Source organism: Topomyia yanbarensis, chromosome 2 (assembly GCF_030247195.1).
Source record: "Topomyia yanbarensis strain Yona2022 chromosome 2, ASM3024719v1, whole genome shotgun sequence".
In the NCBI taxonomy this organism is placed as follows: Eukaryota; Metazoa; Arthropoda; class Insecta; order Diptera; family Culicidae; genus Topomyia; species Topomyia yanbarensis.
The window spans coordinates 57189093-57216289 of NC_080671.1; the positions used below are offsets into that span (position 1 = coordinate 57189093).

A 27197-nucleotide genomic window follows, 5' to 3' on the forward strand; every position below is an offset into this window, starting at 1 on the left:
AGACAATTTTCTGATTTTAATAAATTTAGAACCAACCTACCCACGATTTAAAATAATATAAAAGTCTTGTAAAGTGCAAAATATTATCATGAAAATGAAGCTATATCTTTTATATTGTCCACCGTGAAAGTACTTTGAACATACTACCAAGAGTCAATTCGTGAAAAAGCAAATTTTTAATATCACTTTTGCCGTTTTTATTTGCTGTTAACATATCCTTTAGATGTTTTTCAGAGTTTTTAAATACGAACATTTTCTTCTGATACATCAAAACTCTAGTTACTATTGTTCAAAAGATACACAAAAATTTTATGAAATTTAAAAAAAAATCGTACTCGCCATTTTTTGCTTAATTATACCTCGAATCATGACCTTACATGTAGTTGAAAAGAAATATTTTTTGTTTGACCCAATAAGTCATATTGGTATTCCAAAGAACTTCATTTTTGGCGAAAAAGCGCTCATAATAGTTAGATATGTGGTGCCATGAAACAAATTATTCCCCTTAAAACAATCTGAAAGTGTTCTGAAGACTACTTCAGTTTTAAATCAATATTGCAAAAGCTCTTTGAATAAAAAGGTAAGTATGAGAGATAGAGCTTACATATCTTCAGAAAACTTTTCCAAAACTTGTCGTTTTACAACTTCACTGAAGGTTAAATTTTTGATTTTGGTAAAATTTGAACCACCCTAACTGTTGTTTCAACAAAAAGAAGGGGCTCACCAACTACAACAACTTTTACAAAAACATAGTTTGGCTAAGTAGTTTAGTTTTAGTAAAATCTCAAAATTCCTGCTAAATTTGCATTCTGGAGTACTGTGCAGCGTGATGAGAAAAACTTCTTATTTTCCTCGGGTCAATTTCCAATCGACTATATATACCAGGTTAGATCCCTGTTTCAGCAATACTCCCTCGACCGGATGTTTGGAGTTCAAATTGCGGTAGTTTGGGGAACAAGTAGATCAGGGGCGGATCCAGAAAAAAATTTCGGGAGGGGTCTGAAATTTTGAATTTAAAATATACATGATACAATTCGTAATGTGTAATAACCTTACTTAATAAATATAAGTTTTGTTAGTCAAATTTGGTTGGCATGATTTTGAGTTTGTAACCAATAAAAACTTGACTTCTCAAAATGTCCGGTGAGACCATCGATTCGTGAAGTGGAGCAATTGTTGAAGCTGAACACGAAGCTCAGCGTAGCAGAAGTTAATACGGTGCAATTCCACCATTTTCGTCATGTGGTACTGATTATGTTCAAAAACATTAATCAAGCAGAATCATTCGCTTCCCAGAACAACATGAAACACGTCGTCGAATGTAATGACATTTTATATAGTATCCCAACGTATATAGATGTCGGCAGTATTGAAATAAAGATACATGACCTGGCACCACGTACTAGTTCCTCCGTATAAAAAAAACCATGTCAAAATACGGAGAAGTGAGTAGTATTACGGAAGATACTTGGAGGAACTTCTTCCCAGGACTCCGCAACGGCGTTCGTGTGGTGAGAATGCATCCGACAAAACCTATTCCTTACTTGAGCTTCTCAGGCAAATGCTCTCAAGGTATTACACATTCTCAACGAACACTAGTCACGTATCCAGGAGATTCCTACGTGCCAATATTGCGATCAGCCGCTACACCACGAAAAAAATTCGCAGAGGCTGCTAAGGAAATTCCATGTGATACGACCAAAGCCGGTATACAGTCTTCGTATGCTAAACCACAACCGGTTGGTAAACCAACGACAGCGAACCGGGCAAGCACAAACACCAGCTCAACAACGATCGAGCCCAGTACCACTAAACCAACTGCCATTACCAACATCGAAGTAACAACAATTACAGCAAATGTTTCCAAACCAACAACCAACACCACTAATAAGGAATCAAATACCAATGAAGAAGGATTTACAATAGCGACCCGTATCGACGAACAGGCTGTAACAATAACTTCTTCCTATTTTTACAAATTCTAAAAACACGAAAGTGTGCTATCGCATTGAGTCGTGTCAAATATATTTAAAATTAAAAAAAAACTTGAAGCTAACTTAAAATTTTTAAACAAGTAAAACCTTTCGGAGGGGGTCTGGACCCCCAGGACCCTCCCCCTGGATCCACCACTGAAGTAGTTCACTCTAGATGACCGGCTACTCTGAATATTCGTGTACTCGGAGACTAACCAATCCACCATATCAAACATATTCATTTCGTGGTCGCATTGTCTGCTTGTGGCGAATCCTAAACCAATACCTGTCCTGCAGTCCAACTCCGTGATACTTACGCAAGCGTCGCTGAGTCGGTGGCCTTCCTTTAAGAAGATAACACATTAACATTTCCTATCCTATCCTAAGTACCGGTGAAGATGGCCGTGGCCGGAAATGACGATTCTCGTACTATTAAATTATTGGCCTCGAAAGATATAATGCTTATTCCCGAACATTGATCTTACAAGCACGATGAATTTAACTACCTATAGGCAACATGATAATCATTGATATGCAATCTGCTTTGCGATGGCTATCACCACATCGAGCATGTTTTCTGGTCATCTACCTAATATGCAAGGTCTGAGTTAATGTATCCGCTTTGGGTGCAAATAAAATCACTCAACGTTTCTGTTCATGATATAGTGCCAAGCCGTTATCTCCTCTATACATTCATAGAAGTGAATAATATTCAAACTTTCCCAAACTATCTTTTAGTGTAGTGCTGCGCCAAACCCTGCTGCGCGATCGTCTTCACTCTCACTTCTGGGACTGTATTGTTTGCCACTAGAAATATTAAGCTGCGTGGAGAGCGTCGTATATTTCGTTTTGTTAACCTTTCTCTTGCCATGGGTCTGAAAGTTGATGCTTTTCGCATCCTTATCATCTGCACACTTATTTTTTTCTGTCAAATCTGTTTTTTTTTGCTTCTCAACCGAAATCTCAGCAAAAAAATTGTTTGATGTGATCTCAGTAAAAGTGACGTTTGACAGCTGAAACACGGAAAATACTTCACCGAAAATAAGTAAACAAATCTCACTTTACTGCGATATCAGTTTCTAAATTTGCTGACTACAAGGCTGTTATAAAATTGCCGAGCTGAACTGAGTGTGTATGATTGTACACTTTTCCAAGTCAGTGATGCTCCCAGTCTAAAAAATTCAAATTAACACTCGGAATGCCAAGGGGGTAAAAAAATGGGAATGCTTACTTTGACCGGTCATATCTCAGCCGTTACATAATCGATTTTAAATCTGTCTTCACCAATATAAAGCTATGTCTTTTGTGAACACGTCGATTAAAAAAACAGAAGAATAGAATTGTTTACCGTAAGTTACAGTAAAAAGAGTATAACAAAGTCAGTGAGAAAAAAATGGGAACGCTTCTTTGACTTGCCATATCTTAGCAATTTTAATTCTTTTTTCACCATTGGATAGGTAAATCTTTTATAAAAACAGTGAACAAAGAATGATGGAAAACAAATTTGTGTATCTGAAGTAATTGTAAAAACAGTAATTGAGAGTCAGTACAGACGAAATGAGTTTTTCTGTTCAAACAATCGTATCACGACCGTTTGTCAACCAATTTCAATTTTCCTTACACCAATGCAATCCTTAGAGCTTCTAGATTTGTAATATATGCAATAAATAGTAGATTTTCAAAAATTACTATACTTTTTCGAGTTTTTAGGAGATAGGATTTTTACAATGTACGTGGCATACGGTTGATTGAAATTCTTTGCGACTTGTTAGTTTTACGGTTTGAAAATTACCTGTTTACTCAATAGTTCTACATATTATACATGGATATTATTATATCAAAATGTTTGCACGAACGTGGAGAAACACATTATTGTATGTAAGTTACTAAATATTAGAGTGTGTTAGGACGATTCAGTAAATACGAAGAAGTTCAGAATTTTAAAATATTCGTCATATAACTTTAAATTTGAAGCGATGACCTATACATTTTAATACACCAGTCGATTGTAATTGATGGCGGCTACAATTTCTGAAAAAAACACATTTTTATATTTTCTCAAAAAATAGCCAAAAGTACGTAGAAGTACAGAAATTTCATTTAGTTGGCAAATAACGTCGAATTCAAAGCGATGGCCCATCTTTTTTATATACCAATCGATTATAATTGATTTTGGTTACAATTTCTGGAAGAACAATTTTTATATTTTCTCAAAAAATAGACAAAAGTACGTAGAACTACAGTAATTTCATTTAGTTGACAAATAGCTTCAAGTATTCAAAGCTATCACCTATGCAATTTATACACCAATCGATTGTAATTGATTTTGGCTACAATTTCTGAAAGAACATATTTTTATATTTTCTCAAAAAATAGCCAAAAATACGTACAAGTACAGAAATTTCATTTAGTGGGCAAATAACGTCGAATTCTAAGGGATGATTTATACTTTTTTATACACCAATCGATTGTAATTGATGGCGGCTACAATTTTTGAAAGAACACATTTTTATATTTTCTCAAAAAATAGACAAAATACGTAGAAGTACGGAAATTTGATGTAGTTGGCAAATAAGGTCAAATGCAAAGTGATGGCCTACACTTTTATATATATATACCAATCGATTGTAATTGATTTCGGCTACAATTGTTGCAAGATAAACTTTTCATATTTTCCCAAAAAAACGACAAAAATACGTAGAAGTACAGAAAATTCGTCTGATTGGCACATAACTACAAATTTCCGTACTTCTACGTATTTTTGGCTAATTTTTGAGAAAATATAAACAATTGTTCTATCAGAAATTGTAGCCGCCATCAATTACAATAGATTGGTGTATAAATAGTGTAGGTCATCCCTTTTAATTTGCAGTTACTTGTCAATCAAACGAAATTTTTGTACTTCTACGTATTTTTGTCGTTTTTTTAAGAAAATATAAAAAGTTTATCTTGCAACAATTGTAGCCGAAATCAATTACAATCGATTGGTACATATAAAAGTGTAGTCATCACTTTGAATTTGACCTTATTTGCTAACTAAATCAAATTCCCGTACTTCTACGTATTTTGTCTATTTTTTGAGAAAATATAACAATGTGTTCTTTCAGAAATTGTAGCCACCATTAATTACAATCGATTGGTGTATAAAAAAGTATAAATCATCCCTTAAAATTCGACGTTATTTGCCCACTAAATGAAATTTCTGTGCTTATACGTATTTTTGGCTATTTTTTTTAGAAAATATAAAAATATGTTCTTTCAGAAATTGTAGCCAAAATCAATTACAATCGATTGGTGTATAAATTGCATAGGTGATAGCTTTGAATACATGAAGTTATTTGTCAACTAAATGAAATTACTGTAGTTCTACGTACTTCTGTCTATTTTTGAGAAAATATAAAAATCGTTCTTTCAGAAATTGTAACCAAAATCAATTATAATCGATTGATATATAAAAAGGTATAGGCCATCACTTTGAATTCGACGTTATTTGCCAACTAAATGAAATTTCTGTACTTCTACGTACTTTTGGCTATTTTTTGAGAAAATATAAAAATGTGTTTTTTCAGAAATTGTAGCCGCCATCAATTACAATCGACTGGTGTATTAAAATGTATAGGTCATCGCTTCAAATTTAAAGTTATATGACGAATATTTTAAAATTCTGAACTTCTTCGTATTTACCGAATCGTCCTAACACACTCTATTATTTAGTAACTTACATACAATAATGTGTTTCTCCACGTTCGTGCAAACATTTTGATATAATAATATCCATGTATAATATGTAGAACTATTGAGTAAACAGGTAATTTTCAAACCGTAAAACTAACAAGTCGCAAAGAATTTCAATCAACCGTATGCCACGTACATTGTAAAAATCCTATCTCCTAAAAACTCGAAAAAGTATAGTAATTTTTGAAAATCTACTATTTATTGCATATATTACAGGTCTAGAAGCTCTAAGGATTGCATTGGTGTAAGGAAAATTGAAATTGGTTGACAAACGGTCGTGATACGATTGTTTGAACAGAAAAACTCATTTCTTCTGTACTGACTCTCAATTACTGTTTTTACAATTACTTCAGATATACAAATTTGATTTCCATCATTCTTTGTTCACTGTTTTTATAAAAGATTTACCTATCCAATGGGGAAGAAAGAATTAAAATTGGTGAGCAAACAGCTAAGATATGGCAAGTCAAAAAAGCGTTCCCATTTTTTTTCTCACTGACTTTGTTATACTATTTTTACTGTAACTTACGGTAGACAACTCTATTCTTCTATTTTTTAATTTGACGTATTCACAAAAGACATACCTTTCTATTGGTGAAGACAGATTTAAAATCGATTATGTGACGGCTGAGATATGACCGGTCAAAGTAAGCGTTCCCATTTTTTTAGACCCCCTTGGTAGTCCGCGTAACTTTTTACCCCCTTGGTATTCCGAGTGTTAAGGATTAATTGTCTTAATAAAAAGAATAAATTTGTCCACCTAGTTCAAAATAATTCAATTAAAACCACCAGTGTAGTACAACCAAATACAAATATGCTGTAATTTGTATTTGGTACAACGTTGAATGTATACAGCGAAGACCGGTTTTTATCAGCCCCTTTGGTGTATTTTTGGTTGACAAAATTGGAACAATGACAAAACAATTTCAGTTATTTTCTCTACTAAACCGAAGCTGTTCAAATATATAACATCAATCCGTGGACATAGCCTCGTAATCCTGACTGGCTGACGAAATCGGGTCCAAAAGCTGACAAAATTGGGGGCTGATAAAACGGGTTTTCAATGTAATGCAAAAATATAACTCCGATCGTCAAAAAAAAACAATCTGACGTCATTTTTTGGAAAGATAGAAACGTAATAAAAAATAGGAATAATAAACCAACGTTTTTTACCTTTGGATATTGAAAAGCATCATATCATGGGCCGCATCTCGTTGAGCTGAAGATTGCTGTTATAGCAAATTGTTAAAATTCTGTGCGGAGGAATTCTGCAGAATAAATATTTGAATAATTACCGACAATCATAAAGTTTACATTTCTGTACATCTCTTCTAAAACGAAGTAATCTAGTAAACCGAGAAATTGTTGACATGGATAATTTACTGTTCATACAAACGTGCAAACCTGGACATAATGATTTCTCACGGATCATCCGATTTGCTCGATCTTGTAGATTTGACCTTCGAAAGGCCAGAAAAGGGCACAGTGAATCTAGAACTACTCTATACCCTTCTTCGAGCACTAGTTGTGAAATTGAACGCCGGCGACCACGTTGAACACGAGACACCACCAACAAGTGATGGCGAACAGATTTCTGGAACATCTTCGAGATCTAATGAGGAGACTGAATCAATTTGCGATGCAAATAGTACCTCCGAAATATTTTCAAAGTCTAGTGATTTAACTTCGCGGACTCCAAATTCGATCACACTGGACACGAATATCATTCCCTGCAGTGAACCAGCCCTATTGACATCTGAAGATTCGTCGGATCTTTCAGGAACCACAGATGAACAAAAAGTCCGTAGCTCAATTGAACTAGAAGTTCCTGACGGTCACGAAAATACGGATGCAGCAGATCAGCTGGCAGCGGTCGTGGACCTTTTAAAAGCATATCTAATACGGTTGAAAGTGCTGGAGAACGACGTGGATATACTGAAGTGCAGAAGAATGAATACTTTAGAAATTATGTCAAAAATAATCGAGCAAATTGATCACCTAGAAGCACGTTTGTGCGAGGAACAGAAGAAAATAGCTAGATTAGGTGCCGATCTGGGGTGTCTTCGTTTAATAGTTGCTCAACATGATTCAAAGTTCAAGGAATTATTCAGTAGTTTGCATCATCAGGAGATTCAAATACGGGAAATCATGTGTACCTTGAGATGCATAGAAAAAGATCGCGAGCAGTTTGCCAAAGCTGTTCAAACTCTAACCGAGCAGGTAAACCATTACTCTTCAATCAAAGCAAATAAAGCAGAAGTTCAAGCAGAACTGTCACTTCGTGCGTGTGCCGCCGACTTGAACAAGTACGTCCCGTTAGAATGTTTCAACATCATCCAAATGGATATCAGCAGAAATATTGCAACGCTGCATGAGGATATTTTCAATCAGGGAAAATGGATGCGTTCTAAATTGTACGAATCAGAAAAGCTTATCCTAACGAAAGCAAGTCTTGTTGATCTGACAAATGTGCAGACACAGTTGGCCAAAGTGCTTTTGAGTTTGAAACAATTAGAAAGTCGTCATCAGTCCAAAAATAAGCCTCCAGGATCATCCGCTAGTGCGGTGTGCAAGGACAACAAATCGATTAACTGCTTAGCCTGCGGCGACTACGCCGTTCTAGAGGATCATTTTCAACTAATACCGGAACCGAAACCAATAATTGGGACCGGCAAAGCAAAAAACATTTTCACTATCCGTAGACGAAATGTGGGTGGAAGTCATACAAAAGTAGGACGCGAAGAGAAGGTAGTCAAGACTACTCCCGTCATATTGTTAGAAGTACCATGTAAGGATGGCAGCGTTCCTCAAAATCAAATAGCAGGCGACGATGGTTGTTGGTATATTGCGGATCCGGAGTTGTAAGGTTATTTTTAATGCAGGAAATATATTTTATATAGTTTATTGATGTTGAATAAAATATTAAATAAAATCATTTGAAAATTTATTCAATATGTTACTGCCAATATAAGAAGCTTTCAATGACAAGAGACACTCGCTAATACAGGCATCTTAGTAACTCTAGCTATAGAACATAAAGTCACAGCCATAAATGGCAAGAAAATTCAGTTTACGCCTTAGACTGACAAGGGGTATCATGAGTCGAAGCCTCTCCTTCGAGCCTTTCCTCATTCCTAAATCGGTGCACGTAGAACAGAGATGCAAGGCAGTCCAGATTAATGTGTTGAGAATACGCTCCAAGAAACCTTTAATAATCCTACAAAAGTTCGATCAATTTGGAGGTTACCAAAAGGTGAAGATTATGACCCTGCGACCTTCAATGAGCTACGGGAAACATGAGATGTAGAAGATGATAGACACCTGTAAAGGCCGAATGCTCAGAGGGTTCGAAATATACACCAAACATTCAAAATGCTTGAAGGTAAACCAACCAACACACCACTGGTCATTCCGTTCTTCTTTTGTCTAATCTTACGGAACATGTGTTCATTGGTACACTTGGTACACCCGTACTACAAACAGCCGAACACTTCAGGCACAGTATGTATGTAAGTTTTCTTTCAATATCGGCTTCTTTCACCGAGCGGCCCACACGGGAAAAAAATCCGTTCATAAATTCATGAAAAAAGATCACGATTTCGTGGACTGAACGATGTACGAAAGCCGCAACCACTTTCCTGAAATTTAAACTATTTGTGTTTCCAAAAAACTAGCTCGCCTCGAATACATGGAGTTATATTCGAATGATTGATTGGGTTATTGTTGTTGTTACCTGGGCATGTTTAGTTTTTGTTATGATTCTTGTTAATAATTTGGGAATACACAGCCAGATTGTCAAACAATGTTCACGATTTTCGGGGCTTAATTGCGATTTATGTAATTTCTCATCACGATACCGTGCTATTTAATTCATGAGTTTACTCTCGGATTTTCCTGCCAGACTAGCGGGATTAATGTTGATGATTTCAGAATCTTAGTCGCGATTTTCAGATTATTTGCAGAGTGGGCAACTAATGCGCATCTTGTGTACATGTTAGAGAATCAAGTTGCGCATCGTCTACACCAGTTGCGCTTTCGTTGCGTACGCTGAAAATAGCAGAAAACCGAAAGGCGCAAGTTCACTATTTCAATTTTCAACTGCAACCAGAATAGTCATGAGTAGAGTGAATCATGTTCATGATTTCAGAATCTTAGTCACGATGTTTGATATTATAATCACGAGTAATGTGATTTATGTTCATGATTTTATGATCTTTGTTATGATTTTCATACTTTCTATTCACGTTGTCGTGATTTCTTAGTCTCGATTACGGATTTATGTTTATTTATGTTCATGATTTTCATTTTTGTCACGAGTTGTGTGATTTATGTTCATGATTTCAGGATCCTAGTCATGATTTGCGTAATTTCAGTTCATGTTATCGTGATAACTTATTCTAGAGCTTGCTCTTGAATGGACACATGGAGTAATGTGACTCATGTTCATGATATCAGCAGTTGGTCACGGTATTCATAATTTCTCTTCGCTTTAACACGATCTGTTATTTTTCGGTTACTATCGGTTTTTTTACTTGGATTAACGTTGCAATATGAACAGGGTCATAAAAGTGTGACTGATTCGCAGTATCTTGTTCTGTGAACTGTATCACGAATACGATTTGTGGTACTCAGCGCAGTTTTCGTTTTCTGTCCGGGCGTCACACTGAACCTTATTAAATTAATAGCGACGTTCAAGGTCCTAATAGCTTTCTTTCTGCTCGTACCTATTACTGGTCGCTTGTAGTAGGACATTTCATGAAAAGGTGTGTGGAACAATAATGATTCCACGAATAATATTCCAAATTTTGTTAAAAGGCTCACGTAAAAATTTTATTACCATGTTGCATAAAATTGAAAATCATTAGGGATATCTTCTAAATATCACAAGCACGGAAAATAGATTGAAAATCATTTACTAGGAATCGTGAACCAGTTCATGAATCCATGAATAATATTTCAAGATTTTGTGAAATATTTGACGAGCACGAATGATCAAATGTGAGTATTACAATATCAATCATGAACCATTTCATGAATACATGAATATTTTAGGGTTTAATGAACTATTTCACGAGCACGAATGAGAAGTCGTGACTAATATACTAGGTGGCATGAACCAGTTCACGAATACATTAACAGTATCATGAACCAGTTCATGGATACACGTATAATATTTGATGATTTTGTGAACTATTTTACGAGCACGAATGGTAAGCCGTGATTATTATACCAGGATTCGTGAACTATTTCATGAATAGATAAATATTTTATAATTTTGTGATTCTTGAAATAAATCACAAAATTATAAAATATTTATCTATTCATGAAATAGTTCACAAATCCTGGTATAATAAAATAATTCTCATGCATTGTCAGTCGTGATTATTATAATACACATAAAATAATGCAGCGCTAATTCGTTAGTTACGCCCCAACTAGCGAATCGTATCCGTTAATTGGGGCAACTGACAGCTGACAAAAATTACCCAAGGGAAACGCTGATTTTTTGTTTTCTTTCAATAAAAACAAACAGAAATATTTTACGGTTCACAAAAGTTCGCTGTTTCCTTCCAGTTTTTTGTGACAAAGTATGTCATTAGTGTTCTTTTTGCCATCAATTATTTTTCGATAAATTCCTTCACATAAAACAGGAAATGGATACACCGCACAGTGGTCCCCCCATAGGCAATAATACAAAAAAAATATTTCGGCGAAGGCGTGTTTTATCTTGCGATTACATCGTTCTGTATGTATATTTTATAGTTTCATAATTAATTTTGTCAATACTGAACTGGTTTTCTTAGTATATAGAAGAATGCATAGGGTGGCTCGTTATTTACCGATAATGTAAATAATATCGATAATCGATTGCTCGCCAGAAAATGTTTTTGTCGATCTGTAATTTTTAATATTCATTTTTTTTCAGATAACACTACTATTAGCTTTGTATTAAATGACAATTTTCAGTTTTTGGAGTCTAAGGAGAGCAGAAATATGAGTTTATTTGTATATGTAATAGAAAAATCAACCTAAAAATTTTCAATATGACTTTAACTAACTTTGTCCCTCGATATCCTTCCCGAACTTCTTTTCAAAATGGTCGTCAGAAGTTCCACTTCCACTTAAACTAGACTTCAGCTGCGCATCTCTACGCCCAGAATGCACGGTGCACCGTCGGAAAAAAGCCGATAAAGCACAAACATACTACGTTGCCACTAGCTAAAAACCATTGGATAATGTGATTGAATACATTGGATATGACCTTCAAAAGTTAGTAAACTAGCCTCTCTGCGACACAAACTAATTGATATGAATGGAAGAAGCGAAATATTTAACACATTTATTTCACCAAAAACATTCCTAAATATGAATTCAAAAAATTAAATTCCATTGAATTTCAAAGTATGCTTTTTTCCTAGATCGCCACAGAAATCAGTTTTTGACTTTCAGTTTTGACATAAGAGTGTCTTTTAGTTGGGGCATGCCCCAACTAGCGAACACCTAACTAATGAACAGCCCAACTAGCGAACCCCCAACTAACGAATTTGCGCTGTATTCTTGTAAACATTACAATAAATCTGTGTTCAAATTTACTATGGATCAAAATGGTAGAAATAATGGAAAAATCAACACAACCACTTAATAGGAAAATGGACTATGCATCAATTAAAATTCTATGGTGTTCCTGACTATATTAATTATTTAAACCCGAGTTTAAACCGACTATACTTTTGTGTTAAAATTCACTTCATTTTCGGTAGTATTTGTTATGCGTGTTGTTATCGTCGCGTCATTTTCTTGTTATAAGGTCAAATTTTACCATGACTATGGATAAATTAAATGCAATGTACCGACAAATTTCAGCTAGCTATGATTTCCGTTTAAATGATACTAGAAACATAGTATTTCTAAGTGTCAAGGGAATATTGACGTGCACCATTTCGATCCAATTAACTTGTTTTTGTTTTCCGTCGCAACAAGTTTATTTGTATTGATTATTTTTTGTGAGAACGAATTTTCTACAAAATAAATATAATTTATCATCCACAATCACATGTCCGGAAAACATTGCTGAAGAGTCTAGTGGTACGTTTAAAATGAAATTTAATAGCGGTATGACAAACTATCGATGTAATTGATTCTTTTATAATGACCATAAACTAGACTAGTTGAATTCTGTCTGGAATTTGAGCTCAAGCTTCATCATAGTCATCCGTAAGTGCTTGTAAATAAAGTATATTTGCTAAAAAACTAGACTTTTCAATGCATTCATAACTATTAGCAGAACAACGCACTTATTCGCTACATTATATTTGATATATAGCAAAATCTTGCAGTAAAAAGCATATTAGATCTAGCGATGCATAAAATATTTGGTGGAGAAAAAAAACTTCCCTTTCATCTTTTCAATTCTATCGATTGATGAAATTTTATTTTGTTACACGTCATCTTCTGAAGAAAGCTACTTGACACTAAAGTGGGCTGACGCTTTATCCAATTGAGCTATCGCCGTATTATTGGAAGACGAGGATTTTTGACCATGTTAAACTACAGATTTTTGGAGTAGCGTAAACAGATATACGAATAACAAAGGCCACCCAAAACAATATTAACCTCTAGCACAAAAGTACAATCTTGTATACAAATCTCCAATATAGTATACGCGGAAGGTATTGGAAATGGTAACTAAATAAGTATGGTAGTATAATAGTTATAATGATGGAATTTATCAGTAGTATTCCCTATATGGTGAGTATTATATGAATAGTTAGGAAATGGTTCCGAAGTTTTCTGGGATGGTATTTATTTATACGGGAGATGTTGATAGTAAACAACGAGAAAAGTTTTCTCATCCATTAAATACTATGAACTACCACTAACGATTTGTGTTATGGACGGTCATCGATTTTTTCGGTGAAAATTAAAACAAACTGCATTTTACCGGACGTTTAGACCTACTAATATGTTCAGTCATCAGCGGCTTACTAAAATATAACATTTGTTAAAATCTAACACTAAACATAAATTTAAACAATATCGCTTACATGCTAACAACGTCTACACAATAAACAATCACATTATCAACTGCTGTCTTGTCTTGTACACTCAATGTCCGTTGGTACTTTCTTCGGACGCACGGTGCTCTTTAGCTTCTCTATTAAGCCGTTGTATGCAGACCTAAACTTAATAGAATCCCGTTGTAGATTGAACTAGTTCGACTCGCCTTTAATTTTTATTTGGAACATTTTCACTATCAACCGGGTATCGGTTGAACAAAGCAACACTAACGATTTGTGCGGCATTTCTCTTCAAAGAGAATTCTGACAGTTGGCTTTTACGCCGTAATCATATGTTTGCCGAGAATTTCGACATTTTTCAGGCACTGCGGAGTTTTAACTGAATTTTATCTAGCTGAATTTAAAAGTGTATGCGCATGGAACCGAATGTAACTCTACCGGCGATTTTAGCATTAATTCCATTAATTCTGTGCACTGACATTTACATCACAAGTCAAAGGCAGCATAACGTAATCGTGCGGTTGTGTGCTTATGGGAAGTTGTATTTTCGTTATTTCATCGTTTCTTTCGTGGCCATTGCCGTACTAGCAAAGTTATTGTTCCTGCAAAATGCCGAAGAAAAAGACTGGTCAGCGAAAGAAAGCTGAGAAGCAGAAACTTCGCCAGAAAGAGATTCGTAATCGTGAATCTCAGCTACCGGAGCAACCTTGCAATCTACCAATGGATTGTGAAAAATGTGGCAGGTAAAAAACCATGATTGCTATTACTTCCAATTATTAATCCTTGTGGTAACTACGCCAGGAAACAAAAGTCACGTGCCTTCTGTTATTTCTGCCAGAGCGTGCAGCGTTTGCCTATCTGTGCACAATGTGGCAAACAAAAGTGCATGCTCAAAACAGGTGACTGTGTAATCAAGCATGCGGGTGTATACACCACGGGTCTCCAGATGGTCGGTGCAATTTGCGATCATTGCGAGGCGTGGATTTGCCACGGTCGGAAGTGTCTACAGTCGCACGCCTGCACCTGTCCATTGATAGACGCCGTCTGTGTCGAGTGCGAACGTGGCGTTTGGGATCACGGAGGACGTATGTATAAGTGCTGCTTCTGCGACAACTTTCTCTGCGAAGACGATCAGTTTGAGCATCAGGCTTCCTGCCAAGTGCTAGAATCCGAATCATACAAATGTCAGTCGTGTAACAAACTGGGCCAATACTCGTGTCTGCGATGCAAGACGTGCTACTGTGAGGACCATATTCGCCGAAAAGGGTTTAAGTACGATAAGAATAAGCCGATTCCGTGCCCGAAGTGCAACTACGATACAAGTCAGACTAAGGATTTGAGTATGTCGGGTAAGTTAATCGTTTATTAAAATCATGCGATCAGTAGTATGTATTTGATGTTCATTTGTTTCAGTTCGAAGCCATAAGTATGGTCGTAAACGGCAAGACGATACCGGAGACGACGATGACTATGTTTACGATGCAGAATACACCGCATATCGCCAAGCAACCGATCGTTACAATGAAAGCGACTCCGATGACGATTATGATGATGGTTCTGATGATGATGATGATGACGAAGAGTCCGATGATGATGAAGATGAGGAAGCAAGCGGAGAAGAACAAGGAACTGTCAAAGCTGGTACGAGCGCTGCTAAAGGCGGAAAATGATATCGCTGAATAACATACTTTCATTTTCTCTAAAAAGTTTAGTTCACTGTTGAATCTGTGTATTGTTTCAAATATATCCAAATTGGGATTTTTCCGATTCAAGAATATCTAACAACAAGAATTAATGACGCTCTGTTAGATTACTAGTCTCACACAGGTAGTAAACATTCAAAAGAACAGTCCACGCATTCTCCGACCCATGCCCTGACGATCGTACAAAACATTAAACTTGTTCACCAGTTGATTCATGTCATTTGAAACTTTGGTCAATGCGCCCAGATAAGTGATGAGACCGACATCATTCGATTGCTGCAAAATGAGGATTCATTAGACAGATAAAAATATGCGATGGATCCGTAATACCGTGTAAAATTCATCCTTGAATGTCGGATTTTGAATCACCGGAAGTCGGCGACTTAGCGAAAAAGCTCCTCGAAGTATTTCTTGATTCACCTCTAATTGACCACTTTCAACTGCTTTGATGTAAGCCAGAACAATCTTAACCCTCGAGTGTAACATTTTGATGGCATTGTGCTGTGCAAGTAAATGTTCGGCGACAGTGGAATTCTCGTCCGAATCATTGGTTGACATTCGAGCAACATGGTCCACGCCAATTCTTTCAGCTTCCTCGGTAGCCAAGGTATATGTTAACGGCACAAACAGCATCACCGCATCGCCCTGCACAATATCGATCACGGATTCGTAGAGCGAAATCGGGAGCTGGTTCATATTACGACTGGTCGGGTCCAGCAGTAGCATAATTGGGCATTCGTTTATCTGACATATTTGCTTATGAATGTTGATGTGCTTCTCGGATGGAACGGAACCAGTTGTGTACCAACCGAGGAAATCCAAATCGCTGAAAACCTGCTTATCTGTAAATAACATTATCCTTTTACACATATTTCTAGTTACAATATAATTCAAATCTTACACTGTTGCTCCTTCACATTGTAGTAATCCATCAAAATGTGCACCTCGTCGTTTACTACTTCAAACTTTAGCTCGAAAGAATTCATCACCTCAATGTTCCGTCCCTTCTGTTTTCCAATCAACGCGCCGAAAACCTGCGATTTGAAGCCTTTTTGCGCCCGGATTCGTGTCCAGTGGTCGGAAATATTCATAATTACCAGGGGGTGCAGCGAACAGGTCACAGACGGAACGGTGGCACTTCCGGCCATAACGTTACGCGACTCACCGGTCTGAACTTTGCTGAGAGGTAAGGTTACCGATATACCCGCTGCTGTCGCGGAACCGGTTCCCGAAGCGGATGACGAGGCCACAGTTGGGCCATCACTGTCAATGTCCATTTTCTCGTCCACTGTTCGGTGGCTCATTGTTTGGACACTGTGCGAATTACGTGATACTTGAAAAAGAGTCACCTAAAATTCAGTTTTTTTTTTGCTACAAAATCGCGACTTCTCCCGAAGGTGTTTCAGAATAGTGCCGACGACGATATGGCAATCGCAAATATTTTGACGTTTATGGCTTGATTTTTGTTAAGCACAGATTACACTGAATGCATTAACAATCAGCGATGCCAGAGTGGAAAACATTTTCGTAAGTTCGACACAGATCTTTCATTAGGGCCTAAGTCGCAATGTACTCAAATGGAGAAAAACCAGTTTCAATATTCGGCGATGCCTTTCTAAATGTAGCTTTTATTGTAGGTAAAAATTATTTTATAACCATGTTTTTTCTAAAGCATCTTTGGTTAAACCTTATAATAATATAACAAAGAAATTAATTCCTATGTGTTCTTAGTAGGTAGAAACTAAAAGAATGCTTACGCCCAATTTGCATTCTAGTCGTGATTTCGCCCTTCTGCAATCGCCATTTGTGAGAGGGCTAAACCGTGAACATGATTTTCAGAAGGGCGCGGTAAATGGGCTAAACTGACTCTGTCTTGCTAGGTAGGGATGGGTAAATAGGCGAGCTTGGCAGGCTATTTTCTAATAGGGCTCAGCTAATGGGCGCATAGAAACCCAATGCATATGAAAGGGCGCGTGCATCTTTTCTTCAAATTTCATGAAAATATCGAAATATTCGAATGTTTATGTGCAACAACCACCGAGTAGACATGATCATAATAGATATTATTTATCATTTATATAATAGAACCGCGTTTTACAGAATAATTTTGTGAATAATAACCATTCGCCCCGGTCCTGTCAAAAAATGTAAGTTTAGCCTTTATATTCCATATGAGAAGAAGGGCCTAAATCGAAATCTCGAAGAAAATGCATGTTTCGCCGTTTTGTTTTCTTTAATTATAAATCATACTAAAACCATTTTAACTAATTTTCACCTCAATCTTGTAGTATTTTAGTAACATAATGTCACAATAGCAAAAACGCAGTTTGTTTACATTTGTGATTTAAGCCCTAATGAAAGATCTATGTCGAGTTTTGCTTTCATTCTCTCCGCGCGTCTAACTTCATATCATTGTCCGAACCTCCCTCTGCTACGATCGAATGAAAACTAATCTTCACATCTGGCATCGCTGGTCACGATGCTATATACTACCACAGTTACAGATTGGAGGGTTCTGTTCGTCGAAATTGGCGCCAAAACATTTTGCCTTGTGACTCAATTACCAAATTTTGAATTTTTACCTTTTTCCTTTGCTCAATCTAGTAAGAATGGCTGATAAGGACACAATTTCCGCCTTTATAAATCGGACTCTGGACGACCAAAAACGGAACGATTATTTGGATTGGAACGAATACTTTATGGCGACGGCTTTTCTGGCAGCAAAACGGAGTAAGGATCCCAACACTCAGGTGGGCGCATGCATTGTAAACGAAGAGAAGAAAATAGTGGGAATTGGTTACAACGGCTTTCCTATCGGCTGCAGCGACGACGAGTTCCCCTGGGGCAAGTCGACAACCGATCCGTTAGGCACCAAATACCTGTATGTATGTCACGCAGAAATGAATGCTATTCTAAACAAAAACAGTTCCAATGTCAAAGGCTGCACAATCTACGTCGCCTTGTTTCCCTGCAATGAATGTGCGAAGATCATTATCCAGTCGAGAATCAAAGAGATCGTTTACATGTCCGACAAACATGCACATAAGCACTCCACCATAGCCGCCAAAAGGATGTTCGATGCATCCGGCGTCAAGTATTGGCAGTTTGTACCGAGGCAGAGTAAGATTGTGATCGATTTCTCTGAAATTGATTGGGATAATTTGAACCAACTGCCGGCAACCCCAGCGAAGAGCAATGATGTTCAAAGATGCATTAATAATAAATAAAACTATTTTACATCGAAAACAGCGATAATTTATTGATTATAAATCTCTATAAATAGCGGGTTGATATATATGTATAATAGTTAGACTTTTGTACAAACGGACTTCAAAAACAATGCAATTAAACTGCCACAAGCGGATATAAAATAAATATGCTTTGTAATTTCTTCTGAGTCACTTTTCTGCAATGATAAATTGTCAAACTGGTACAAATTAAACCTGTCCTATAAAACATGGAAACATATCTTGTGGTTGTCGTCTAGCCTTCCTAAAAATCTATCTCATTAGTGGCCTTATTTTAAATTGTTAAAAATTCGTAAACCTAAACAAAAATTTAGTTTCATGTTAGCAAATTAAGGAAGATGGTGCTTTTTAGTTTGTTAATGCTGCTAAACTAAGTGCCGGTATCTTTTTATTGACTTGGTGAAGCTAAAACATACTGACATACCTCAAAAACTATAAATATAAAAATATGTTCAAATATTGAATTCGGTAGTAAAATTTTGTCTTTCTATCTTCGAGTCTGAATCGTCTACTTGACATTCAAAAGTATTCACTGACTACTTTTTCCTTATCCTAATTTTGTCGCTCACTAGAACACAACACATGAAACGACCTTAGTTACAATTACACCACAAACATACACACTCCAAACTAGAGTACACTCGGACACGCTTCCATCCTAGGGGGGGCGGGGGTCTGCTGGTTCTATTTGTAGAAATTTAAGGACCGTGGCTGGAGTGACGTTTTCTTCAAACAGTTGTGGGCTTGTTGGGTCATGAAGAGCTGGTCACGTGTCTTTCCACAGGCGAATTTCTCCCATTTAGGGTCCAGGATCTGAAATGGTAAACGAATGAATATCTACACGGAGAACTTTACTTGGTCATCGGTAGAAAATTTGTCTATCTGCCTCTCGTTACTACTTCTGTAAAGAAATGTTATACATGGTACATTTTCAATCATATATGCAAAGTCAAACCAAAGGAGTTGGGTTTGTTTTCCTCACGAAATACCTAACGTCAATCGGTTTTTGCAGCACAAAATATTTTATTTTTCTCACGAAATAATTCGGCACCATTTCTTTTTTAACGGGAGTAGAAAATAGAGATGGTCGGGTTCGGGTTTTTGGACCCGAACCCGACGGGTTTCGGGTCGGGTTCGGGTTCTGTAAATTTAAGCTTCTCGGGTTCGGGTCGGGTTCCGGGTTTTCAAATTTGAAATTCTCGGGTTCGCGTCGGGTCCGGGTTTACGAAATTTTGGACTGTCGGGCTCGGGTCGGGTTTTTCAAATTAGAAATTATCGGGGTCGGGTCGGGTTCGGGTTTTGAACAAAACAACTCATCCATTTCATGACACTGTTTGCGTGTATACACAAAACACAGTCTTTTTCGTAGTAGTGAATTATACTTCGTAATACGAATGGATGGCACATATAACCGTACCAAATGTTAGAACCTCTGAATCACTAGAATTCGTCGTATTTTCTGGTGCTCAAATAGTATTTTTTCATTCTTGCATAATATTCCGTCTCTTCAGATTCGCAAACTGCCTGAATTATTTAATTTTTTAAACGAACATTCATGAAAGATCATTCAACAATACGTGTTTCACATCTAAAATCTCTTTGCGTATTATTTTTCATGATAATTAGTAATAAACCAAGTCAACAGGAATTTATCGGAAAATATCGCTTCAACTTTCTATAATGGAATATAAATTTCGACAGGTACTTTAAACCGATACTTAGGCTGCGGCGACTTTTTCTCTACGTAAATGGTTTTGTGGAGTACATTCGTACCCCAGAAATAAAATCGCTCTAGTATGTCTAATTTTTATTAAATTTATAATTAAATAAGATAGTTTTATTCTAAAATTTACGAATGATTTTAGTAACCTGTTTAAAATATTCGTGTTTTGACTATTTAAGTATGTAATATTTCATTTTGTATAGAACAAGTCTTTAAAATACGCCAAAATTCCCTTGTTTCTTCATATTGCTATAACTCCGGTAGTTTCAAATCGATTTTGACCATTTATACAACGTTGTAAAGCTTATTAAATTTCCTTTTGAACATTTTTTTCAAAAACCGGTCAAAAAGTATATTTATTCCGATGCTTTTTTGAAAACCAAACGCCAACACAAACGTTAAAAATACAGCAATATGCAGTAACAGAGATGAAACAGGAAGGCGTTGAAGGAATAGGTAGAGCCGGTGCATTGTACGTGTATATAAAGTATGTTCCAGAGCCTGGGCTGCAGAAGATAACGAATCGAATGATGCGTCTTGCATAGTATATACAAATCATATTCACGAATGTGTTTTGACTCTTTCATCCGCAAAAGCAAAAATTACGATACCGATCCAAACGCATTTTCTAGTTAGTTTGCTATAGTGCTGTGTTATACCAAATAACAGATACTATTATTCAGCAGAGTTGGAACTTATACAATTTTACACAAGTTTCTCGCTTACTATGTATCGATATTTTGCTTTTAAAAAAATATATAATTTTTTTTTGAATTATGTACACATGACAAAACACTAACGCTAACGGTTTTGTACCCCAAACAAACTTTAGGCAAGCACTGTTAAATTGGTCAAATGAAACAAATAGGTTGTACCTGCCTTCACGGAAGTTTAATAATCAAATTGGTTTATGATAAAGATTTCTTGCAATTAAAATAAACTGTAAGGGAAAAATAAGGATTTGGACCCATAAATTTGGTGGTACTTTGGTGTCATTATGGCGGCTCAAATTGAAAAAGGGCATATTATTTTTTTTTAAAAGCAGATAGTTTAGGCCAAATTTATTTTCTAGAGACTGTCTTTGTTCCATCAGACCTAAACCTAGCTTCACTTCCGCCAGGTTTCGTTGTTCATGACACTCATATGGTGATGGGATAATAGCACCATTATCAAATCAGTGGTACATATATGATACAAGCACTTTCTGTCAGATTGTTCCCGGGCTGAGCTGTTGCATGATCCGGATTTCTTCATGAAAATACATGTATTTCCACGAACTTAACGAAATGATCGCAAAAATTTTGTGTGTTCTGTTGAAGCCATTAACGGATTTTTAAAAGTTTGAAGTCGTTCCGAGAGCTCCATTGGAGATGTCGAAGCATCTCTATTGGCGCGCATACCGTCTAATCTGAAGCATAAAATAACTTAGATACCCAATCACAGATAGTCCTAACGCTAATGATGGGACATCAAGAACACGTCATTTTCTGACGTTTGATACCCTTCGATACAGGTTTGACCGTTCCATCCAGTAACGTGGGTGACGTCATGTAAACTGTCGAATACGAATTGCCATAGCTTAATTTAATACATGTAATAAATTATAGAAAACTGCCTTGCAGGAATGGTTTCTGATAAAAAAATCCGAAATTTTGGTTAATTACGACGGGCAAGGTTGTTGGAAACTGTGACCATTAAGCTTTCTGTTTCCCCATGAGTTGGCCGCCGATTTAGCTTAATTTCCGGTTAAGATATCAACGATTTATCAAGTTTCTCAGCACGTTACAAATTTGACGTTCAATAATAGTAAATATAAATGCGGATTCTACTCGGCAGTGATTTGTTTTTCCATATGCAGATATAACTCAATGCGTATGGTGCTACTTAAGATTCGAGTGATTCTACTATTCTTAGATGAGTCAAGGGTCCAGCTCAGGTGCCTAGAATTAAAAATTTTCGGGATCTTTGGTTGATTCTCCGTATTAGCAAGTTGGATTCGGATCGGGCTTCTCAAATTTTAAATTTTCGGGTTCGGGTCGTGTTCGGGTTTTCAAATTTTAAAATTCTCGGGTCGGGTCGGGTTCGGGTTTTACAAAATTTTCATTCTCGGGTACGGGTCGGGTTCGGGTTTTTAAGTTTTAAAATGTTCGGGCTCGGGTCGAGTTCGGGTTTTTCAAATTTTATAATTTCGGACTCGGGTTGGGTTCGGGTTTTTAAATTTTTATGCGCTCGGGTTCGGGTCGGGTTCGGGTTCGAAAAAATTGAAACCCGACCATCTCTAGTAGAAAGCTCAATACTTCCCCTCAAAAAAACCATCATGCTCGTTTGACGGCACTTTTTGGCAGTCCGTTTGGCCCAGGAGGGTGTCACTCCTGTCATCTGCTATGGAGATATACAGACTTTGACAGTAGTCAACATATGATGGGCCTAGCCGCTTCTAGGCCCACGTCGCCCGTTCAATAGCATTGGGTTGTTTTGATTTTAACAAAGCAGATGTTGGCTAGTACAAAATGGCCGCCTAGCAGGGGGCTGGTTTGGCCGCAATTTTCGACACTTCGCTAGTCTGTGTTAAAGACGCTGAATTACTGAATAAAGACCAGGGGGACGCTGTCTAGCAAGTACATAGAAGACCCGTTTTTATCAATCCCCGATTTTATCAGTTTTTTCAGGAGGGTGTCACTCCTGTCATCTGCTATGGAGATATACAGACTTTGACAGTAGTCAACATATGATGGGCCTAGCCGCTTCTAGGCCCACGTCGCTCGTTCAATAGCATTGGCTTGTTTTGATTTTAACAAAGCAGATGTTGGCTAGTACAAAATGGCCGCCTAGCAGGGGGCTGGTTTGGCCGCAATTTTCGACACTTCGCTAGTCTGTGTTAAAGACGCTGAATTACTGAATAAAGACCAGGGGGACGCTGTCTAGCAAGTACATAGAAGACCCGTTTTTATCAATCCCCGATTTTATCAGTTTTTTCAGGAGGGTGTCACTCCTGTCATCTGCTATGGAGATATACAGACTTTGACAGTAGTCAACATATGATGGGCCTAGCCGCTTCTAGGCCCACGTCGCTCGTTCAATAGCATTGGCTTGTTTTGATTTTAACAAAGCAGATGTTGGCTAGTACAAAATGGCTGCCTAGCAGGGGCTGGTTTTTTTTACCTAATTTTGTCAACCAGGCAGGGTTATAAGGTTTTGTCTTGGGATTGAAGAAAAACATTATTACAACTTCGGTTTATTGAAAAGAAATAAGCAAATATGCTTTGTTATTGTTTCCATTTTGTCAACCCAAAATTAGCCAAAGGGGCTGATAAAAACGGGTCTTCGCCGTATTTCGTACCCAACATCAGCTGGCCGGACCTAATTATCACGGTTAAACAGCAATAAATAATTCTTTATACAAATATGTGAACGAATGGTACACGAGACATGCGAAACCGCTTACCCTATATTCTCTTTTTGGGGTGAAGTAACCAAAAAACGGGGTCCAAAGTGCTGGACCGAGGCGAGATGTTGGGTACATTGAACTTGCGCCTTTTGCTTTTTCCCTATTTACAGAGTGGGCAACTAATGCGCATCTTGTGTACATACTAGAGTGACAGAAAAAAATGACCCCCATCGGCCCACCCCTGAGTCGATTCCTAGTCCCACCAGGAGTGTCTGCTCCAAATTTGAGCCAAATCGAACAAGTCTAGCTACCGGACCAACGTGCTTGAAGTTTGTATGGGATTTTTCAACAATTTACATGGAGAAAACCCACTTGCTCACATTTTCGCCGTTAGGTGGCACATCAGATTGTCACCAAAAGTGAAACTTAAGAAGATAATTTTATTATCTACAACCATGTTGAAGACTGCAAAGCGATCCGACTCCAATAGGAAAAGTTATTAAACTTTTAACGAAGTGATGTCTGAGTCAGTTTTGCATGGGGCCTAGCAGTGCATGATAGTGTATCAGCACTAGGTTCTAACAAACTAAACATTTTTATGGAATAATGGTTAGATTTAGCTGAATAGTATGTTCGGAAGAATTGTAGTACATAATACGAATTATGTTTTGGTTAGAAAATTGTATTTCCACATCTGACCGCATAGATGGCGCCAACACTAGCTTTTCAACGAGGAGAGATAGAAATTAGGTGTCTTCTACAAAGTCGTAGAACAAGAATATTGCAGTAATTCTTCCAAACATCTCGATATTCTATCTCTCTCCGTTGAAAAGTTAGTGTTGGCGCCATCTATACGGTCACAGATTGAACTAAAATTTTCTAACTAAAGCATAACCCGTATTATGCACTGCACTTCTTCCGAACATACTATTCAGCTAAATCTAACCATTAATCCACAAAAATGTTTAGTTTGTTAGAACCTAGTACTGATACACTATCATGCACTGCTAGGCCCCATGCAAAACTGACTCAGACATCACTTCGTTAAAAGTTTAATAACTTTTCCTATTAAGATTTCTGACAGCTCATTTACAACCACAGATACAAACTCAAGTCAAAGGAAATTGGCTTGTTTTCATCAGAAAATACCTAACCTCAATCGATTTTTGCACGGCAAAATATTTTGTTTTCATCACGAAATAATTCAGCGCCTTTTCTTTTTCAACGGGAATAGAAAGGTCAATTGGAGTCGGATCGCTTTGCAGTCCTCAACAAAGTTCTAGAAAATAAAATTATCTTCTTAAATTTCACTTTTGGTGATAATCTGATGTATACAGTGCCACCTAGCGGCGAAAATGTGAGCAAGAGGGTTTTCTCCATGTAAATTGTCGAAAAATCCCATACAAATTTCAAGCACGTTGGTCCGGTAGCTAGACTTGTCCGATTTGCTTCAAATTTGGAGCAAGTACTCCTGGTGGGACTAGAAATCGACTCAGGGGTGGGCCGATTGATTTTTCAAAAATTCATTATTTTTCTGGGCAGTCTAGTACATACCCAGTCACCAAATATTCTGGCAGAGACCGCTCTGCTAGATTTCTGTCAGTCTTGGTTTGGCAGCCCTGTCAGATTTCTGCGCGTATTCTGTTGGGTTAGTTGAGCTAGGGCGAACTCGGCTGCGCTCGCGTTTTCTGGCAAATTTTGACAGGAACCGAGCAAAACTCTGGCATAACTCGGACTTAAACTGTGCAAAGATCCTGGTAATTCCTAACTGGTAGAATTTAACACGAATCGAGCAAAACATCTGACAAAGATGTGGCAGGAGATCTTGGCCGTACATTCCTGGCTGGATTCGGGATAAAAGTGAGCAGTATCGGTTGGTTTAACTGCTTCTGTCAGAAACGGTTGTAGCATTTGAGCGAATTTTTTGCCAGAATTCTAGCACAAATCGCGCAAAATGCTCGCAGAAGCTCTGCCAGCATCAATTTCGCTTTGCTCAACTTTTGCTAACTTTCTGCTTGCCACGATGACTGGGTATGTTAGAGAATCAAGTTGCGCATCATCTACAAAAGTTGCGCTTTAGTTGCGTACGCTGAAAATAGGAGAAAAACCGAAAGGCGCAAGTTAACTATTTCGATTTTCAACTGCAACCAGAATATATGTGATTTGATAACCACAGCCTACCCCTGATAAAGACTCGCCATCTTATCCCAACTAAATAAAATGCTTTAGAAACATTATTTTCTGCAAACTAGCGCCACTGTCACAGCGTTAACTTCAGTTGATTCGTATACTACAGTTACCGCAGAGTTGCAACGTCGATAATTAATCGTGAAGTGCTGTGTGAAGTTTTGTACTAACAAAACTACCGCCGGTTTTAAAAATATCTAAAATAATAGAAATATTTTTTTCGCTTTCTGGTAAACTACGACCTTCGTGCGGAATGGATCCGGTTCTGTGATTTACCAGAAAATTACAACATTACGGATAGCTGCAATGGTTAAAGCAACTTTTAGTAGACACCGTAATGATAAAAGTTATGTTTTACCTTGCCTTAGAGATTCGATTCAGAAATTTATTCAAAATATTTTAACTCACTATCACAATACTTTCCACAATTCATTCATCAGACTGCAACATTTGACAAGTCTTCTGCTCGATTGGAATGACATTGACAGGTCTCGTGCTCGATTGGAATGACACTGACAGATAAATGATAAACGATAGACGTGTCGAGTGTTTATCCAGAGGGATTCAGCGTTGTTAGTAAAAAGCACATCTACATCGCCGCCACTCTGTAAGCGAACTTAGGCCTAACGCCGCGCACCGCTACAATTTGTAAAAATTGAGTGAAGAATAATAGAGATATACGCACGAGAAAATGATGAAATTTAATGTGAACGACAAAAGGCCCTATAACCCCAACTTCTCGTATTCGAACAAAGGTCAAAAGGTTCCGTTCGATTTCTGATATTTTTTCACATTAGAAAAACTGCAAAATATGTATGATTTGCATCACAGTGCCGAAAAATTATTAAAAATAGGGGATTTTGGGGCCAAAATGACCCAGTACCCCACTTTCCCTTATTTTTCTAGGAACAAAAATACAGCCATTTAAGTACTAAGGTTGTTTGCTTTAAAAAGAGGTATAAATTGTAATTTTTTGATTGCTAGTTCAAAAGTTATGGCATTTAATGTATTTATCCTCCATATTTTCCCATAGTACCAATTTCAATAATTTCAAGCGAAGTGGGCGGGAGTCTAGAATTGTCCAAATGATGTGAAATTTCGCATTTGAGCTTACTTTGACATTTGTCACAATATGAGAATTCTAAAAAAAAATTTTTGCTATGCCCTACAACTCTTTCAACCTACACCGCCCACCAGAACTTTGGACCACGAAATCATCTTC

General features: G+C 37.1%; 4 protein-coding genes across 6 annotated transcripts in view; 2 read left to right on the forward strand and 2 right to left on the reverse strand.

Moving 5' to 3' along the window:
* The first annotated feature begins 14211 nt into the window (after nucleotides 1-14211).
* On the forward strand, nucleotides 14212-15501 carry LOC131685667 (zinc finger protein 330 homolog). The gene is made up of 3 exons (XM_058969537.1): nucleotides 14212-14469; nucleotides 14528-15075; nucleotides 15140-15501. The coding sequence occupies exons 1-3, from the start codon at nucleotides 14336-14338 to the stop codon at nucleotides 15394-15396; spliced, it is 939 nt and encodes a 312-aa protein (XP_058825520.1). The 5' UTR covers nucleotides 14212-14335; the 3' UTR covers nucleotides 15397-15501.
* Nucleotides 15502-15535: 34 nt separating this feature from the next.
* On the reverse strand, nucleotides 15536-16856 carry LOC131685666 (COP9 signalosome complex subunit 6). The gene is made up of 3 exons (XM_058969536.1): nucleotides 16331-16856; nucleotides 15760-16271; nucleotides 15536-15705 (listed from the first exon to the last, which is right to left on the reverse strand). The coding sequence occupies exons 1-3, from the start codon at nucleotides 16731-16733 to the stop codon at nucleotides 15565-15567; spliced, it is 1056 nt and encodes a 351-aa protein (XP_058825519.1). The 5' UTR covers nucleotides 16734-16856; the 3' UTR covers nucleotides 15536-15564.
* A 1049-nt stretch (nucleotides 16857-17905) lies between these two features.
* Nucleotides 17906-18826, forward strand: LOC131685672 (deoxycytidylate deaminase). Its single transcript, XM_058969550.1, has one exon. The coding sequence runs from the start codon at nucleotides 18039-18041 to the stop codon at nucleotides 18654-18656; it is 618 nt and encodes a 205-aa protein (XP_058825533.1). The 5' UTR covers nucleotides 17906-18038; the 3' UTR covers nucleotides 18657-18826.
* Nucleotides 18662-27197, reverse strand: part of LOC131685671 (myb protein) — a 62687-nt gene continuing 54151 nt past the window's right edge. For all 3 annotated transcript variants that reach the window (XM_058969548.1, XM_058969549.1, XM_058969547.1), the window contains one exon: nucleotides 18662-19490. In XM_058969548.1, coding sequence (XP_058825531.1) covers nucleotides 19362-19490 — 129 coding nt within the window. In that variant the 3' untranslated portion in view covers nucleotides 18662-19361. The remainder of the gene's footprint in view (nucleotides 19491-27197) is intronic.

Excerpts from the sequence above, each read along its gene's own strand:
- LOC131685667 (XM_058969537.1), top strand. The coding sequence starts at position 14,336 with ATGCCGAAGAAAAAGACTGGTCAGCGAAAGAAAGCTGAGAAGCAGAAA. Across the intron at positions 14,470-14,527 it reads GATTGTGAAAAATGTGGCAG|GAAACAAAAGTCACGTGCCT; the intron begins GTAAAAAACCAT and ends TAACTACGCCAG. Across the intron at positions 15,076-15,139 it reads TAAGGATTTGAGTATGTCGG|TTCGAAGCCATAAGTATGGT; the intron begins GTAAGTTAATCG and ends CATTTGTTTCAG.
- LOC131685666 (XM_058969536.1), bottom strand. The coding sequence starts at position 16,733 with ATGAGCCACCGAACAGTGGACGAGAAAATGGACATTGACAGTGATGGC. Across the intron at positions 16,272-16,330 it reads CAATGTGAAGGAGCAACAGT|ATAAGCAGGTTTTCAGCGAT; the intron begins GTAAGATTTGAA and ends TGTTATTTACAG. Across the intron at positions 15,706-15,759 it reads TCAAGGATGAATTTTACACG|CAATCGAATGATGTCGGTCT; the intron begins GTATTACGGATC and ends CTCATTTTGCAG.
- LOC131685672 (XM_058969550.1), top strand. The coding sequence starts at position 18,039 with ATGGCTGATAAGGACACAATTTCCGCCTTTATAAATCGGACTCTGGAC.